General features: G+C 44.8%; 1 protein-coding gene across 2 annotated transcripts in view; it reads left to right on the top strand.

The window, feature by feature from the left end:
* LOC119655658 (Krueppel-like factor 6) overlaps positions 1–16,266 on the top strand; it is a 490,962-nt gene that overhangs the window by 218,829 nt on the left and 255,867 nt on the right. For both annotated transcript variants that reach the window (XM_038061643.1, XM_038061642.1), the window contains one exon: positions 5,420–5,477. In XM_038061643.1, the coding sequence (XP_037917571.1) occupies positions 5,420–5,477 (58 nt within the window). The remainder of the gene's footprint in view (positions 1–5,419; positions 5,478–16,266) is intronic.

The raw sequence follows: 16,266 nt of genomic DNA, 5'->3' as shown, positions 1-16,266 counted from the left end.
AAATATCATACGAGCTTACCAGGAAGAGATGCATATGAGAATACCTGAGCTAAAACAGTTGCAACATTGTTCGGACCTAACCGAAAAGAACCTTAGGCTCACAACAGGAATACTCACCAATAAGTGACGGTTAAAGTACCACTTATGGGAATGAAAGATACCTAAAGACATTATCTGCCGATTATATATGTGTTCTGGGGTTCATTTTTATGCACGGCCGGAAAACACACCTGGAGGAATATCTAAAACTAAGCAAAAGGCAAAAATAGGAAGAAATAGGGAATTCTAAAATGTCTGTTTGTGCGCTTTGCCCCACCTGGTATATATATATATTTCATCGCCATGGATTGGGGACTGTGTGAAACAGCTGCCGCTGGCGAATTCATACTCCTGGCCACCGATCACTTAGTCCTTTCCATACCATCATCATACGAGTTTCAATGCGCCTTTCAGATTCAAGAGGAATCGGATCCGCAGAATGGTGGGGAGAATGAGCCTCACAGTTTTATACCAGGTTCCACGACTCCCACCCGAGAAGCAGGTGGCAGCTTAGGTAGAGTTTCCCTCTTCAGGATAGAACACTGTCGGCCGTCCAGCAGCTCATGGGCAATTTTGCTGCACCTCGTACCCAATAAGGACAGATCATGGCGCCAGTGTGCAGATTATCGCCGCATCAGTGCAGTCACGCGTCCTGAACGCTACCCGATAAGACACATTAAAGAAATTTCCGCAAGTTTGGTGGGTAAACGCATTTTTGGCAAAATCGACGTAATCAAGGTTTTTCATCAGATTGCGGAAGACGATATCCTAAAGGCAGCGGTCATTACCCCGTTCCGCCTGTATGAGTTCACGGTAATGACGTTGGACCTCTGTAACGCCCCGCATTCGTTCCAGTTTTCAGACACTTCGTGGGCTTAATTGTTGCGTGTTGTACGACGATATTACTCCTCAGCCAGTATGTACTCCTCAGCCAGACGACTCCGCTTGCAAAGATTATCTCATCGTGACGGATGTGGTCACTACTAGGAGGGTGCTGTGGCATTCCCGATATCTCCCCAAGAGGCGTTGTAGTAACTGAGATGAAAGTCAGTTGTTAAGACATGTGTGTCGCTGTGCAATAAACTAGTTTCTATTTCTTCTTTTCATGAAGAAGATTGAGATGGACCGGTGAAGGCAACGGATGGCAGGAGATTCTTTTAACTAATATGTTCCCTTCCTTCTTCTTTCCTGTTGGATAAAAGTGTTTCCGGTAACAAGAAGATGTTTAGTTGGTAATCCGATGGCCCATTGTTGCGGGAGTCCAAAACTCAGTGCAGGCAACCCAAAGCTTATCGCAGAAGTCAGCTCACATATGTGGACCCTAGCAATGGTGACTGGTTAATTTTGTCCGCTACAACTGCAACAAGTCGGGAAACCGGGAGCTGGACGCTTCAGGTATGAACGGTTTTGTGTATTACTTCGATAAAGACTTTTCAGTGTGCATTTGTCACATTACTATGTAGCACGTAATACACGAATATATTATGTAAGAATATCCACATTATGTACTGAATTTGCAAAGAAATGACAATTTTGACCCCTTATAGCTTTGTTAGTAATAGTGCGATTTGCACCACGTTTGGTAGGATCATGCTTTATGTTATACCCTATATTGTTGGTGCACTAACTTAAGGAGGGTTTTGAAGCCAATTACTAAAAGTTATAGTAATATACTATTATTAACTTTATTTGAATAAATATCGGTAGGGAGGGTATTTCAGAGCCTAGGCACCATATAGTGAGAGCCTCTTGATTTTTTTCAGATTTTTCGGCTTCTGAGCATCGGTCTGTGAAAGAAATGATCACTTTCGACCCACGCACTCCCCACCTTTCCAACAAATGTCAAAACCCAGACCGGCTTCAGAAAGCACTAATCAAGACCTTTCATTTGAAACCCCACATTACTATATTTGATGAAAAAAAAATGTAAACTCCTCTTTTGCATGTATGGGGACCTCCCCCCCCCCCCCTCCCTTTAATTGGGTGTTGAATTATGTAACTCACTGAATGCGTGAGTGTTCGCAGTTTCCACCATTCCATCAAATTTGCTGTGAATCGCTACAAGCATCTCCGAGAAAAGTGCATGTAAGGAACAAACAGACAGACGGACAGGCAGACGATCGGTTCGATCGATGCAGAAGGTGTGGGGAGCAAGGTCATATTGCCAAAGCGTGCCACCGGGACCCCAAATGCTTATTGTGTGAAGAAAGTGAAAGACGGGATTACCGGCATATTGCAGGAAGTGCTAAATGCCCGGAATTTAGGAAGGTGCTGACTTTAATGAAAAAATTAGGTTTCTCCAAATAAATTGCTATCATTAGCGAACCCCACTGTGGCACAGATTCCACTGGTGGAGTCGTGGTAAGGGCACACGGTCGACAAGCCACACAATGTACTCTGAGTCGGACATACGGCGGCTTTGTGTGGGCGAAAATAAACGGGGTATATGTGTACAGCTGTCACAGCCCACCAAGCCTGACACTGTCCGCATTCGAGGAAATGCTTGACAGTTTTTTTCTCGACGCAAAGGGTCGTAGTCCAAGGGTGATTGCTGGTGACTTCAATACTTGGGCCCGTGAGTGGGGTAGCAGAGAAACAAATGCAAGGGGTCGCAAATTATTAGACGCTTTTGCACAGTTGAATACAATTCTGGCCAACGAAGGTTATGTAAACATCTTTCAGAAAGGGGGGTCTTCCTGAATCGCAGACTTAATTTTTGTCAGCTTTGCACTGGCACGTGGTATGTCCTGGTGCGTCAGCAAGGACTACACCCACAGTGATCACCACAGTGATCATTGCTAGAATAGGAGATAACAAAGCTGCGGATCTGGATGGCGTGCCGAATAGGGCCCTTGGGCTTGCCGTGAAATCCAGACCGGACATGTTTGCTGAGTTGGTAGAAACGCGCATATCCGAGGGGATATTTCCTGCATCATGGAAGCGACAGAAGTTAGTGCTACTGCCTAAGCCTGGTAAAACCTCAGGTGAGCCAACCTCCTACTGTCCTGTTTGTCTTTCGGACACTGTGGGGAGAATATTAGAGCGAGTAATCTATAATAGATTACCCTCGGTTGTTGAGAGCCAAGGAGGCTTCTCAGATCGACAGTATGGGCTTGGTCGAAAATGCAATACACGGAAATGCCAGTACTAGCAAATATTGTATGGTGGTGACCCTGGATGTGAGAAATGCATTTAATTCGGCCAATTGGAACTTAATACGGGAATACCTGGCGAAGATTGGTATTCCCGCTAATCTTGCAGCTATTGTCAACAGCTATTTACAAGAACGGACGCTTTGGTATGACACTGATGACGAACCCCAGAAGTAGGTTGTCTCTGCGGCTATCCCACAGGGCTCTATACTGGGCCCACTGCTGTGGAGCATCATGTACAACGATGTAATTAATCTCCCCCTTCCGAAGGAAGCCACGGTGATGGGTTACGCCGACAATATAGCGCTGGTTATAGTCGCAAAGGATCTCGCAGGTGCTGAGTTAAACTCAGGCGAAGGGGTCAGTGCTGTTAAGGGTTGGCTAGAGAGTTCTGGCCTGATATTTGCGGAGAAAGTGATCTTCATCCGTGAAAGAAATTATTCCCGTATTCAAATTGAAGATCATATCATCACTTCTAAGCCTGCCGTCAAATACTTGGGAGTGATGATAGACGGTAAGCTTTTGACAAAGCATCCACTGGCCGAACGTGGGAGGGCCACGGTTTGCTTCCAGGTTGCTTATAGCTAGGGTAGTGAGTTCGATCCTGCTCTATGCAGCTCCAGTTTGGGGAAAGGCATTACAGGTTACAGTTAACGCTAACAAACTCAGTTCAGTCTACAGAAGGACATCCCTAAGGGTGTGCTCAGCATTCGGGACTGTCTCAGCGGATGCAGCATTCGTGTTCTGGAATGATGCCCATTGACATCTTGGCAGATGAGATGTACGCAATGCGAAGTCTATCTTTCCTCTATCGCAGATGAAGAACGTCGAAAAGGGAGAGATCTCTAAATAGATGGCAAGAGGGTTGGGAATGGTCGGGAAATGGTCGATGGATATACAGGCTCATCCCCGCCATAAAGGAGTGGTTGGAAAAACGGCACGGTGAGATTAATTATAATCTTACAGGCAGACACACAGTAAACCGATTTTAATAAGATTTTGTGTTTACACCGCAATTGCAGCAAGTTGGTGTGTCTGCCGCGGGTTTTATGCACTTCACGCACTTGTGCACGATGGATCAATTGAGGGCGATGTGTCCAAAGTTTTGGCAGTTGCAGCACTGCACTTCCTAGATAGGTTTGACTTTCTCAAGCGAAATCTTTTGGTGGAGCATATACTTCACATTAAATGCTTCATTGAGCTCTTGCGAGGACTTGAAGGTAGCCATAAATAGCCCCGATTGCGACTTCAACGGGAGCGCTCGGTTGTGGCTATGGATAAGCTTGTTGGCTCGCGTGACCAGGTTCGACACGCTTTTGACCTTCAATTGCGGATACTCTTCATTGAGCTCTTGCATTATGTCAGCCGGGTCTGTCTCTCTGTGAAGACCGCGGATTACTAAGGACTGAGTCCTTAAGGCTGGTGAGGTGCTAGATGTGGCATATAGCCCTTTTCCTTTAATAAAGTGGGAGATAAGCGCATGATCTTCGATGCTCTGCGCAAAGATGAGGGTCCTACCGACCCTCGTAATCTTTAGGGTTGCTTTTAACCTTTTTTTTAGAATTCGCAGAAACTGAGGTACTTTAATTTTGTACCCAGTGATGAGCGAAATTTTTTCTTTTTTTGGACGGGTAGTTCGAGCTGTGGGTGTCTGTGAGTTTGTCGGAGGGATAATTACACGACTAACACTGACCTTATTTTTTGTTGTTCTTCTCTTCTTCCGCTGCACGGAATTAAAATCGTTGCTCGGCTATGGGCTTCCAATGTTTTACTTCCACAATTTTTCCGAGAAGGTCGCATTTACGTTCTTTAGTTCCGAAGGGCTTCCTTCTTCTTCTGATGATAACTCCTCCGAGAGTACCAGCTTGCAACTCTGGGCGGGCATCCTGTCCCCAAGCCCGTGCCTGGTGTTGCACGCAGATCTGAAATTATAAAAAAAATTTGTTTAGGAGAGACTCTTCCTTAAAAAGGTCACTTAATAGCTCTCGAGATGCCTTTGCTCCTGATGTGTGTTTGCTTCGTGAATTCGGAGCGAACTACCAGATGCAGAGTGATTGATGGGAAAATTGACCAAGACAATAGGTCAGCAAAAAAAGGGTTCGACGTTGAGGTATTAATTGTGTCACGCATACAGGTGTTGACTTATATGGTCAATTTGTCATGTGCCTTCATTTATTATCCAAAATCTATTCACAAATAACCCTAATATACTTTTTTCTCCTTTTCAGGCAGAGGGCCCTCCTGTTCAAGTGGAACCAGTTGATCTCAGCTTACGATCACCAAGAGGTACGTACCGATAAGTGATAACTTATTACAAATGTGTTCAATAAAGTTATTATTTATATTGAAAACTAATTCAAAGCTACCATTTGCTTAATGCACCGGTAAAACCCGATTTCCTACCCTGATGGCTCGTTTCCATGATGTTTATCGATTAACATTCCCACAATTTACTGGAAATTTAAGCATTTTTTTATGAATAATTGACATATGTTTACTAAACGCGTTCTGCATGCAACTGGTCGGCATGCAATTAGGCAGTGGCTCAAGAGAAAGCAGCCTAATCCCAGGTTCGGGGGGTATCTCTAAGAAGCGCAAACAAAGTTACCAAGCCTCATATATCTGGCAGATAGCATGGTATCATCATCATATTTCACACAGTAATTACCAATAAGCATGCAATTTGCACACTGGGAGCGCTGTAAAACAAGAAATCTGAGCGCTCCACCATTCTAATGAAAGAGAACCGTAAAAGGTGAGAGAACGCACAATTTCTTGGAAAACTGCATCACGTACTTAATGTAAGACTGCCAAATGGACGACCTGGAGCCATTCAGGATGTAAGCGTGTGCACGTCCTAGATCTGTATGGTAGCTACGAAGGACAGTTTATAGTGGGAAACTATGCTAAATGGAGGGCCGAAAACTACTTGAGGAGGGCTTTGTGGATGTGATTTGGAGTTGACCTGGCTCGCAATGGTTTCCAAACACTTCGGCCGAAAAATATTGGATTCCTAAGCTGAGAAAATCTCATGCCTTGTCAAGTACTTGTTACCTGTCCAGAAGGTGCCGAAATCGACATAGGAGACACGCACTGCAACGCAAATCCATCCAACTCTAAATATCTAATTAGCAAAACCACTTTAACCGGCTTTTAACTGTACGTAAAAGGGAATTGTTCTTGGTCAGGTAACCTCCTGAAGAGCATCGCGGATCGAACGATCGTGAGAAAATTACATATGTGATCGCTTTAACTAATGACGTTAATTATTTAACAAAATTGCCATGGGTAATTTTTAGCGGGACTCTTGAAACGAAGTACACTATCTTTGCGGGTCCGGACTTGACTTCTAGAAGACATACAAGGCGATATGTTATGCCAGAGACACGTTTCGAAAGCATTCATTTTTGCCATATCACCTCATAATCGTTTTTTAAAAGCACACTATATCTAGTATCCACGATCTACCGATCGACAGTATCTAAGCAGCCCCACTGGTCTGGCCCTGGCTCCGAGAGAGAGCGGTCCGTGTTTGGATGCTTATTTGCAGATCGCTTCGACAAGATCAACCGCCGAGATCAGCATAATATCGCCATCATCCGCAAGATCAAGAGAATTCTTGTCTTGTTTAAGTAAATTGAATGGGCCTCGAAGACCGTTGATCGTCATCATCGCCGTCTTCATCTCTAACCACTCCTCGAGATACTAAAGATGGTGATCTATAGTGTTTTTGAGAGTACTCCGAAAAGTGGGTTAGATACGAGTTTTACAATGTTATTCGAGGAGCTGAGGCTAAGGAACATGATGCCCGGAGTGGTGACGAAGATCGCTTTTGAAAGCAGGAGCTAAGAAGGGGTTTCTTTGTATCGAGAGCAATCCAACTGTCCATCATTGTCAGCGTTTGGGTAATGGATAGTGGTTGCGCCAAAAGGAAGTTTGATGGGAACAAAAAACTCAAGTGGCTACCGATGGCCTCGCATGAAAGGTAATACATTTGTAATGTGTTACAAGTGCCTTTGGTGATTTCAGTTTTCAAGTGCAGAACGGTTTGCTGCAAACAAGCAAACACTTTCAATTTCTTTGTATTCCGTTAACTTCTTAATGTCTACTTACCTAAAGCAGTCAAACCCAAAAACCTCCTTCAGTATTGCTGTTTTGGAAAACATCTAAATATTCTGAAGCAGCTGAAAATTTAGATTTTCCCCAAAAACGACCTAATTTCGGGGTTCAAGTATCTTTAGTGCGTGCACGCACTTCCATTCGATTAAACAGCGAATTTTTCACGCTCCATCATCACGAAAAATCCGTCAAAATGGCGCGATCAAATATTCGTTTATATCTGCTCTTCTGATGAAGCCATAGCAGTGATACAACAATGCGTATCTTGGGAAATTTCACATTAACGACCCGCCAAATGGGTATTCCTGGCCGAACAGGTGATTAATATTCCTGCCAGGAATTCCAAAACGGACATAATATAGACACATGCACACAACAATAATAATTAGCGACTGTCGATCACTTGATTGAATTTAATTTTTATTTGCATCAACACGAAAAGATGGTTGTATCTTTAGGCCGTGTCGTTACATCGTCCAGAGATCGTGCTGAAAATTTATTGGATAATTTCCAGGGTGAAAGGCAGTAATTATTCATTAAAAATGAAGAAAACAAATTTTCTATTGGTCCAGTGGATGTTGCTTCCCTTTTTTTGTTTGGTCCCTATCTTTTCTTTGACGGGCTCTAGCGGTAATCATTGTGAAGATCGTGGTCTTTTTTTCAAAGCAGATTCCATGCTCAACTATTGACCGATTTAATGATAGTTTTTCGCAATTTTTACACGTCCGGTGGTTATAGTCAAATTTTGATTTATTTGAATAAAATTCGATAAAAAAAGAGATTGGACAAGGCAAGAGAAGGGAAAAAATCAGCACGCGAGATAAATGTAAACAAACAATAGATTCGATGTAGAACGAATCTAATAATAGTCGTAATGAAATCAATTTAGTACCCTCTTAAAGAAAGGTTTTTTTCGGAATTCGAGGAGCGAATACGTAATCGATGGAAGATGTTTTTTGCCGATTTTAATCATCTTTCGGAGGCTGATTGCTAATGGTTTTATTTTCAGTTTAGATAAACATCCTTGGAATGCGTATTCAGATAATGGAAAATGCTTTATACGAAAAGTGAAGAGGGGTCAGTCTGTGAGGTGGATTTGATAGAAGGAGGGGGTGTCATAACGTTAAACTTTCAAGATCAGTTTACACCCCCACGCAACAGGACCAGGGTTTTGACTTCAAGCCCAAAGATGTGCAAGCTCTAGACGGACTTCAGGTTAGAGGAAAATTTTCAGTTTCAGCCAGCCAATGTAGACATATTTCTCGGATTACTTGTGGAACCAAGACTAGGATTCCAAGCTAAAAATAAAAAAAAAAAATAACAACAGAAGAAGAAAAGATAGCGATGCCAGACGCAACACCGGAGGACGAGCTGCTTGAAACCAGTCAGAAGGCAATAACCGTCGAAGGCAGTACACTCGGTACCAGCCCTAGTACCGCTGTGCTTAAATCGCAGTAGTGGTTTCCAGCTTAGCAACCGCTACTATCAAGGTGGATATAGCGAGTACCAGCCGTAGTACTCATAACTCGAAATGGCGTCAGGGGTCCACGAAAAGCAAGGTTTGACAGGAATGTCGGCCACCTGAAAACAGCAAGGAAGTGGAGGTCCACTAGAGTCCTGCTTAAGAGCCATTACTAAAAGGCTATTTGGATGGCACGCCACTTAGAGAAAGATAAGTACTGCATGGCTAGCTCCAGATAGAATTCACTTCAATATGTTGTGCTGCACATCGTGCTAAACCGTAAAACTACTTTCCGTAAAATGAAAGATTGCCTTGGAAGCTATTTTTCCTTTTTAATGGCTAAAAGTATCTAATCTATACAAATACGTATTTCGGGGACCAACTGTCCCCTTCTTCAGTGTTTTATCTTCTCGTATTTGATAGATTACATACTTTTAGTCAATTGAAAGGAAATATATCTTCTAAGGCAATCTTTCATTTTAAGACTTCGCCTAACAAACTAACTCCTAATTCAAACCATACTTTCCATAGTAGTTTTGTGGTACTTTGTGAGGAGTTCGCAAATGCGGTAGCCGGCAACATCTTCGAAAATTATCGAAAAAGTGTCATCTTGGCATGTGGAAATTTTCCCTGGCGTCTGTAGGAAGTCTGTGCCTAATATAGGGTTGCTAATGTCTGCCCAAATGAAACGCCACGGAAACGATCGGCACAGTCCGAGATTCGCGGCTACCTACCTATAGTAGGATGCGGATGGAAGAAGAATTAGCGGCAACCAGTCGTAAATTTTACGGAATTAGGGTGTTCGGACGGGGTAGAGGAAGAACAGATACCTCAGCACCCTTGCCGACCAGGAAGCAACGTCTGCTTAGGGGGTCGGAGATTGTAAGGCGATGTGGTGCAGCGAGCCTAGTTTTTTTGTTGCGCTAAACGTGCATCCGATGATGCCCTTTTCGGGAAGCAGACATCTATCGAGAGTGCACGACTACGTGCACTTTGCCACCCATGGTGGACAACACCTACAGCGATCCCGAGTCCACGCAGACCAAAATGGCGCGTGCACTCTCCGGGAGTCGTTGCAGCCAGAGAAACTTTAGCAGCTTAGAGCCGACCTTTTCCCCAACCAGCTGCTTAATTTCTCTCACCAGCAGATTTCTCCTCGTGCGACATAGAGCGGAGAAAATGAAGAGAAAAGAGAAGGGACGACACAACGGAGCGGAGAACGGCTGTGGCCCAATTGAATTAGCGTCCACTGACGCAACAATTTCTGGCATGGTCTGGCATAGACCGGAGAGAGCAGATGACAAACAAAAACCGAAAAAACTCCCGCCCAAAGTAGTGGAATTTGAAAAATGTAAAAATGAATATATTAAAATAATAATCGAAAAAAAAATAATAACAATGGTCCAACGAAAATAAATGAATAACACTAAAAGAGAATAAAGGAATGGACTGCTTTCCCGTCGCACTTTATTACCGGCTTTTCAGCGAAACTCCGTGTGGACCACGAATATAAGGTTAACAGGCAGGACAACGTTACAATCGCTAATACAAATCGTCTCACGGGGGTCTCCTTCTCCCGGGGGTCTCCTTCTCCCGGGGGCATCAATTTTGGGGATATTTTTTCCCCCCATTTAAAATAAAAATTCGTTTCTATTTTCTTATTTTTTGACTTTATTTACTTCTAAACGTTACACTTCTCCATTTCTTACCATCAAATCTGGTATCTGACTTTCACTGCGCCGATGGATTACCCGAGAGTTTTCTTGTCATCTTGATATCTCTCGTCTCGGTCCTCTGTCAGACCGTCAGCTGTTTCCACAGCCGTTCAATATGGCGACAAAGGCGTTCAGGTCCATGTCTCGGATGTGCCGTCACAATATCATCAGGTAAAACTTTTAAGATGATCTGATTGTAATTCCGCGGTATTTTTAGCGATTCATTATTTGAAATAACAAAGACTTGTTTTTCCTATTCGCCAGTGTCGATTTATACTTTGCAAATACCGATATTTCGGGAATCACTTGTTCCCTTCATCAGTGCTAAAAAGGTTAGTAAATGGACGGCCAGAAGTATTTTTCAGTGGCTAACCGGCTTGTCATCCTGATGCCTGGATGCGCTATACCGTGTATTGCGTGAAATATTTCCCTGCAAAAATCGGCCGGAATGAATGGCCTGGGTCCCTTATCTGAGGTCCCACATAGTAAATAAGAGGTTGAGCTGAAAATAGGAGACGCCTTGAATTTGTATTTTGAGTTTCCCTCAGACTCTGAAACTCTGCGTCGTCTTTTTGTACCTCGGCGATTGCCGTATAATCGCGCGGCGAGGACTGTGACTTCCCAGATTCGAGACAAAGCTTCTGCAACAACATTATCTTTTCCGAACACGTGTTGAATATCAGAAATAAACTGACTTATATAATTCAAGCGCCGAGGTTGGCGAGCGGACGCTTTGTCGAGTTTTTGTCTAAGCGCGAAAGTAAGGGATTTGTGGTCCGTGAACACGGTGAACGGTCTGCGCTCAAGGGAGAAAAGGGAGTAGCTCACCATCGTAGGCGCTGCAGTAGCGTTGAGCCAGGTTGACCTGTTTTGAAAAGAAAGTTCAGCGATTGCCACATTTGATTCACCCATTGGTGAAAAGCAGCGCCAACCGATGTATCTGAGGCATCGACGGACACAGCTAGGGGTGTATCTTGCTTAGGAAATGCCGGCAGTATTCCATCAGCAAGCTGCTGTTTGACTGTCTCAAACACATGAACGGCCACAGCAGACCACGCAACCTTTTGGGGCCAGACAAGAAGGCGTTGAGGATCGCTTGGTGATGAGTGACCTTGGACAGGAAACGACGATAGAAGTGCTACATGCCCAAGAACCTTCGCAGATCCTTTCCCGTCGTTGGTAGGGGAAAGCTGGATTACTCAGAGGACCTATACATGGATCCCAAATTAAAAAAATTAAAGGATAACGCTACAAGATGAAAAGATTGCGATGGCATGCGCATTACTGGAGGATTAGCTGCTAGCATCCAGCTAAGAGACAGTTACCGTCAACCACTATACAATCGGTGTCAACCATAGTGTGGCTGTACTTCTTCTTTTTCTTCAGCCTTTGTCCCGTTCACAAGCGGGGTCGGCTCGTCGTGATCGGCTTCGCCATTTGGCTCTATCGAATGCCTGATCTGGGTGCAATCTCGAGGCTTTCAAATCCCCATCCAGCGTATCAAGCCACCGTTGCTTAGGTCTGCCTTTTGGTCGTTTACCATCGACTTCGATGTTCAGACCAATCTTTGCAAGTGAATTCTCGTTTGCACGAATTGCGTGACCATACCATCGAAGACGCCTCTCTCGCAACTTTTCCACGATCGGTGCAACCCCATAACGATCGCGGATATCCTCATTTCGGATGTGATCTAAACGTGTGACGCCACTAGTCCAACGTAGCATCTTCGTCTCCATTACCGCGAGACGCCGTTCATTGTCTTTTATGGTCGGCCAACACTCAGAACCATAGAGAGCGACTGGACGGACAACATTGCGGTAAATTTTAGATTTGAGACGTTCGTTGATACGTCGATCACAAAGGACACCAGTTGTGGAACGCCACTTCATCCAGGTTGCGTTAATGCGTGAAGCAATTTCATAACGCAGCTCTCCATTGGCTGATAGCGTTGACCCGAGGTATTTAAATCGCTCAGATCTGGGCAGATCACTGCCGCTGACAGTGATTGTGCCTGTTTCATGGGGATCGGTCGTCAAAAATTCAGTTTTGTTTAAATTCAATCTGAGACCGTGTTGCATGAGGCGATCGTTCCATTTTTGAACAAGTTGCTCGAGATCATTTTTGCTATCAGATGCTAGGAAAACATCATCTGCATAAAGCAGTGTGTAGGGCGCTGGACGTTGGATATCCCGTGTGACGGTGTCCATAACAAGGACAAAGAGGAGTGGTGAGAGGGCACTTCCTTGATGAACTCCAACAGAGACACGAAGCGGTTTTGATACACCCGCCATACTTCGAACTTTACTTTTCGGATCGTGGTAGAGCAATTGAACCCAGCGCACGAGTTCTTCTGGCACGAAGTGTTGTCGTAAAGCATACCAGATGAGTTCGTGTGGTACACGGTCAAACGCTTTCTCTAGATCCAGAAAGGCAATGTAAAGAGGGCGATGCTTCTCACGGTGTTTCTCCATGAGTAACCGCGCAGCGTGTATTGCGTCAGTAGTTCCGCAGTTCTTGACAAATCCGGCTTGATTCACGGTTATTTCAACGATTTCGCGAATACGGTTGTCAAGAATGCGTTCAAAAATCTTCATGGTATGGGAAAGTAACCGGATCGGACGGTAATTTGAACATTCTGCTGGACTACCTTTCTTTTTCCATATTGGAACAGTGGTACTTTCTTGCCAGTCAGATGGTGTTCTTCCTTCCTGAATAACCCGGTTAAAGAATTCACTGAGCCACGGTGTTGGGTCCCAGCTCTTTGCTTTCCAGAGCTCAGATGCGATGTCGTCAGGTCCTGTTGCTTTCCCCGATTTCATTTGTTTTATTGCCTCCTCGACTTCAGTTGCGCTGACTGGTGGAACTGCTCCAAACGTCGGCAATGATTGTGGAAGTGGAGGATGAGCAAATTCTTCAGTTGAAATCTGCTCGAAGTATTCTCGCCATCTATCCGTTGCGGCTCGACGGTTGGTAAGCAAAGTACCGTTCTTGTCATTAACACAACAGAAGTGTTCGATATCCTGTGTGCGTTCATCACGGCTTTTAGCAAGTCGGTATAGATCTCTCTCGCCATCCCGAGTGTCCAGTTTATCGTAAAGATTTTTGAAATGGTTCGCTCGGGTGACAGCGACCGCTTTCTTTGCTTCCCGGTTGGCATTCTTATAAATTTGCCAATTAGCAGGCGTTTTATCGTCGAGAAATTTGTGGTAGAGGCGTTTCTTTTCACGGACCTTCATTTCAACATCATCATTCCAAAGCCAAGTATCTCGGTTGATGTACCGCTTACCCGGCTTGGTGACCCCGAGGGTTGCAGAGGCCGCTTTGTGGATCGTGTCTTTCATTTGGTTCCATGATTCTTCCACATTCGTAATGGTTGGCAATCGTATGAGTGAGACCGTTTCTTCGTTCTTCTCACCAAATCGCCACCATTTAATGCGCGGCGGGCCAGTGCGTTCCTCACGCCGTTTTATCGGTGGCTTAATTCGCAGGACAGCAATCAACGGCCGATGTTGAGGTGCGATGGTCTCATAGGGAACGACTTTGCAATCAATGACAGTGGTAAAATGTTGACGTCTTATGAGAATATAGTCGATTTGCGTTTTATTGTTCCCACTATAAAATGTGGGAAGATGAGACAATCGTTTGATGAACCATGTATTCATAAGTACAAGGTCATGGGTGTCCGCAAAATCGATTATACGCTCGCCACCTTCGTTGCGCGCTCCGAACCCCTTTCCCCCATGGCACCTGTTACCGTCTGCCTTTTCACCCACATGACCATTAAGGTCGCCGGCAATGATTATGTAATCATCAGCAGGCACGTGACAAGTCTTTTCATCGAGAAGTTGCCAGAAGGCATCTTTCTCGGCATCAGGTCGGCCTGTCTGTGGTGCATACGCGGTGAAGAAGTGAATAGTGCGATCAGCTGATATAATGGTGAGCTTCATCAGCCGATCATCAAATCGTTCGACTTCTTTAATGGCATCACGGAAACCCTCTGAGATGGCAATGCCAATACCATATTGAGTGTGTGGGTTACCAAAATAGACAAGTTTGTAGCCATTTTTACCGCGTTCGCGTTCAATGTCGCAGCTTTTGGCACCAGACCATCGGGTTTCTTGCAGAGCGCAGATGTCAATGCACCTTTTCCGAAGGACTCTTGCGAGTTCCTCGGTCTTTCCAGTTAGGGTACCAACATTTAGCGTGCAGACACGTATTTGTTTTGTTCGTTGTGTGCGGACTAACTTGCTTACGTCCTGACGCCGTCCATGCGTCAAGAACCCTTGCCCATTTCTCGACAGGACCGGGGCCCGTCCTGCCGCGTCGACTGAGGTGGACGCCCTAGCATTTCTCCGAGGCCTGTGACTTAATCCGATCATCATGTTTGTAACGACATTCTATGCATTTTCTTGGTCGACCTGTCGCGGGGCCTGTCACCAAGAGAGATCAGGTAGGATTTAGCATAGTAGAATAACTCCAACTATACTCTATTTATCTCTTTCCCTGATCTCAGCATTTTATTTTTGTTTTACTGAGGATAGTACAGAGTACGTTGCCTCAAACCCTCCTCCTTTACCTGGGCTTGGGACCAGCATACTATGTTAATAGCATGGCGGAGTTATAGTGTGGCTGTACTGAAATCAAGAATATGGACTGGCGAGAGCGAGGCGGCAGACGGACTAGTGGTTTCTAGCTTGCAACCGCTCTCGTCGAGCTGGTTTTAGCGTGTAGGTACCATAGTGCCATAACCTGAAACCGTCGGAGTAGCAGGTCCGACAAAGCAAGGGCTGAAAGGAATGTTAGCCACTAAAAACGAGCGAAGAAGCGGAGGCCTACTGGAGTCCTGCTTAAGAGCAAGTACCAACAAACCATTTGGTTGGCACGCTGCTCAGAAAAAGATAAGGTTATTACAGTATGGCTGGCTCCAGGTAAAGTTGAATTCAATATATTAGAAGCTTTCCGACTGGAACTTTATTTTTGGAAACATTGCACACTGAAATGATATTGTCAATCTTAATTCTATCCATCGAGAACTTCCGGGATATACATATTATATTATTTCACAGAGGAAAGTTTGTAGAGATTAAAGATAAGTAGTATTTATTACACAAATATAAATCAAGAAAGCAAATACATCTGCACCCACTGGAGGTTATGGCCCTCAAATGTGTTAGGGGGGATTCAGTGCATCGGTGCTGGGTGCGCTCACAGTACGACGCACTGCCCGCTGGCAATGCAGCGCCTGGTTTGTGTCTCCGCTGCGCCGCCACACATATTCTGGGCAAGATTGCAAGGATCTAGTTGATGCCGCCAGATCGACGGTCCAACAGGGATAGACGAACCCCTACGTAATAAGATCATACTAAGATTAGCGTAAACAGATTTGCGGCAGAAATGCACCTCGGCTAATCTAATGCGCGCACTTATACAGAAACCCTGGATTGGTGGATGCCGACCCATCCAAGGGCAAGGCAAATATTACAATTTATTCCACAGTACAAGAGGTACTGATCGGGACAAATTTATACCATGCATCCCCACCTCATCAGCCTGAATGCTTTTCTGTGTCCAAACTTGAGTTTCAGTGACGTACCAATGGTGAAACTGGAGCAGGCGCCGTGGCTTCCGTGGCCCACGACTGTTCAGCTCCGCCAGAAGAACTACAAAATTTGGCGTGTGACCAGATATCCTTCTCGGATCACAATTGGACACTTTTCAGTCTAGATCTCGCTGTAGAAGCCTCCAACCCTTTTAAAGATCGAGGATCGACTGACAGGTC

The sequence above is a fragment of the Hermetia illucens genome, chromosome 4, assembly GCF_905115235.1.
Source record: "Hermetia illucens chromosome 4, iHerIll2.2.curated.20191125, whole genome shotgun sequence".
Lineage (NCBI taxonomy): Eukaryota > Metazoa > Arthropoda > Insecta > Diptera > Stratiomyidae > Hermetia > Hermetia illucens.
This window is presented reverse-complemented; position numbering and strand designations above follow the sequence as displayed.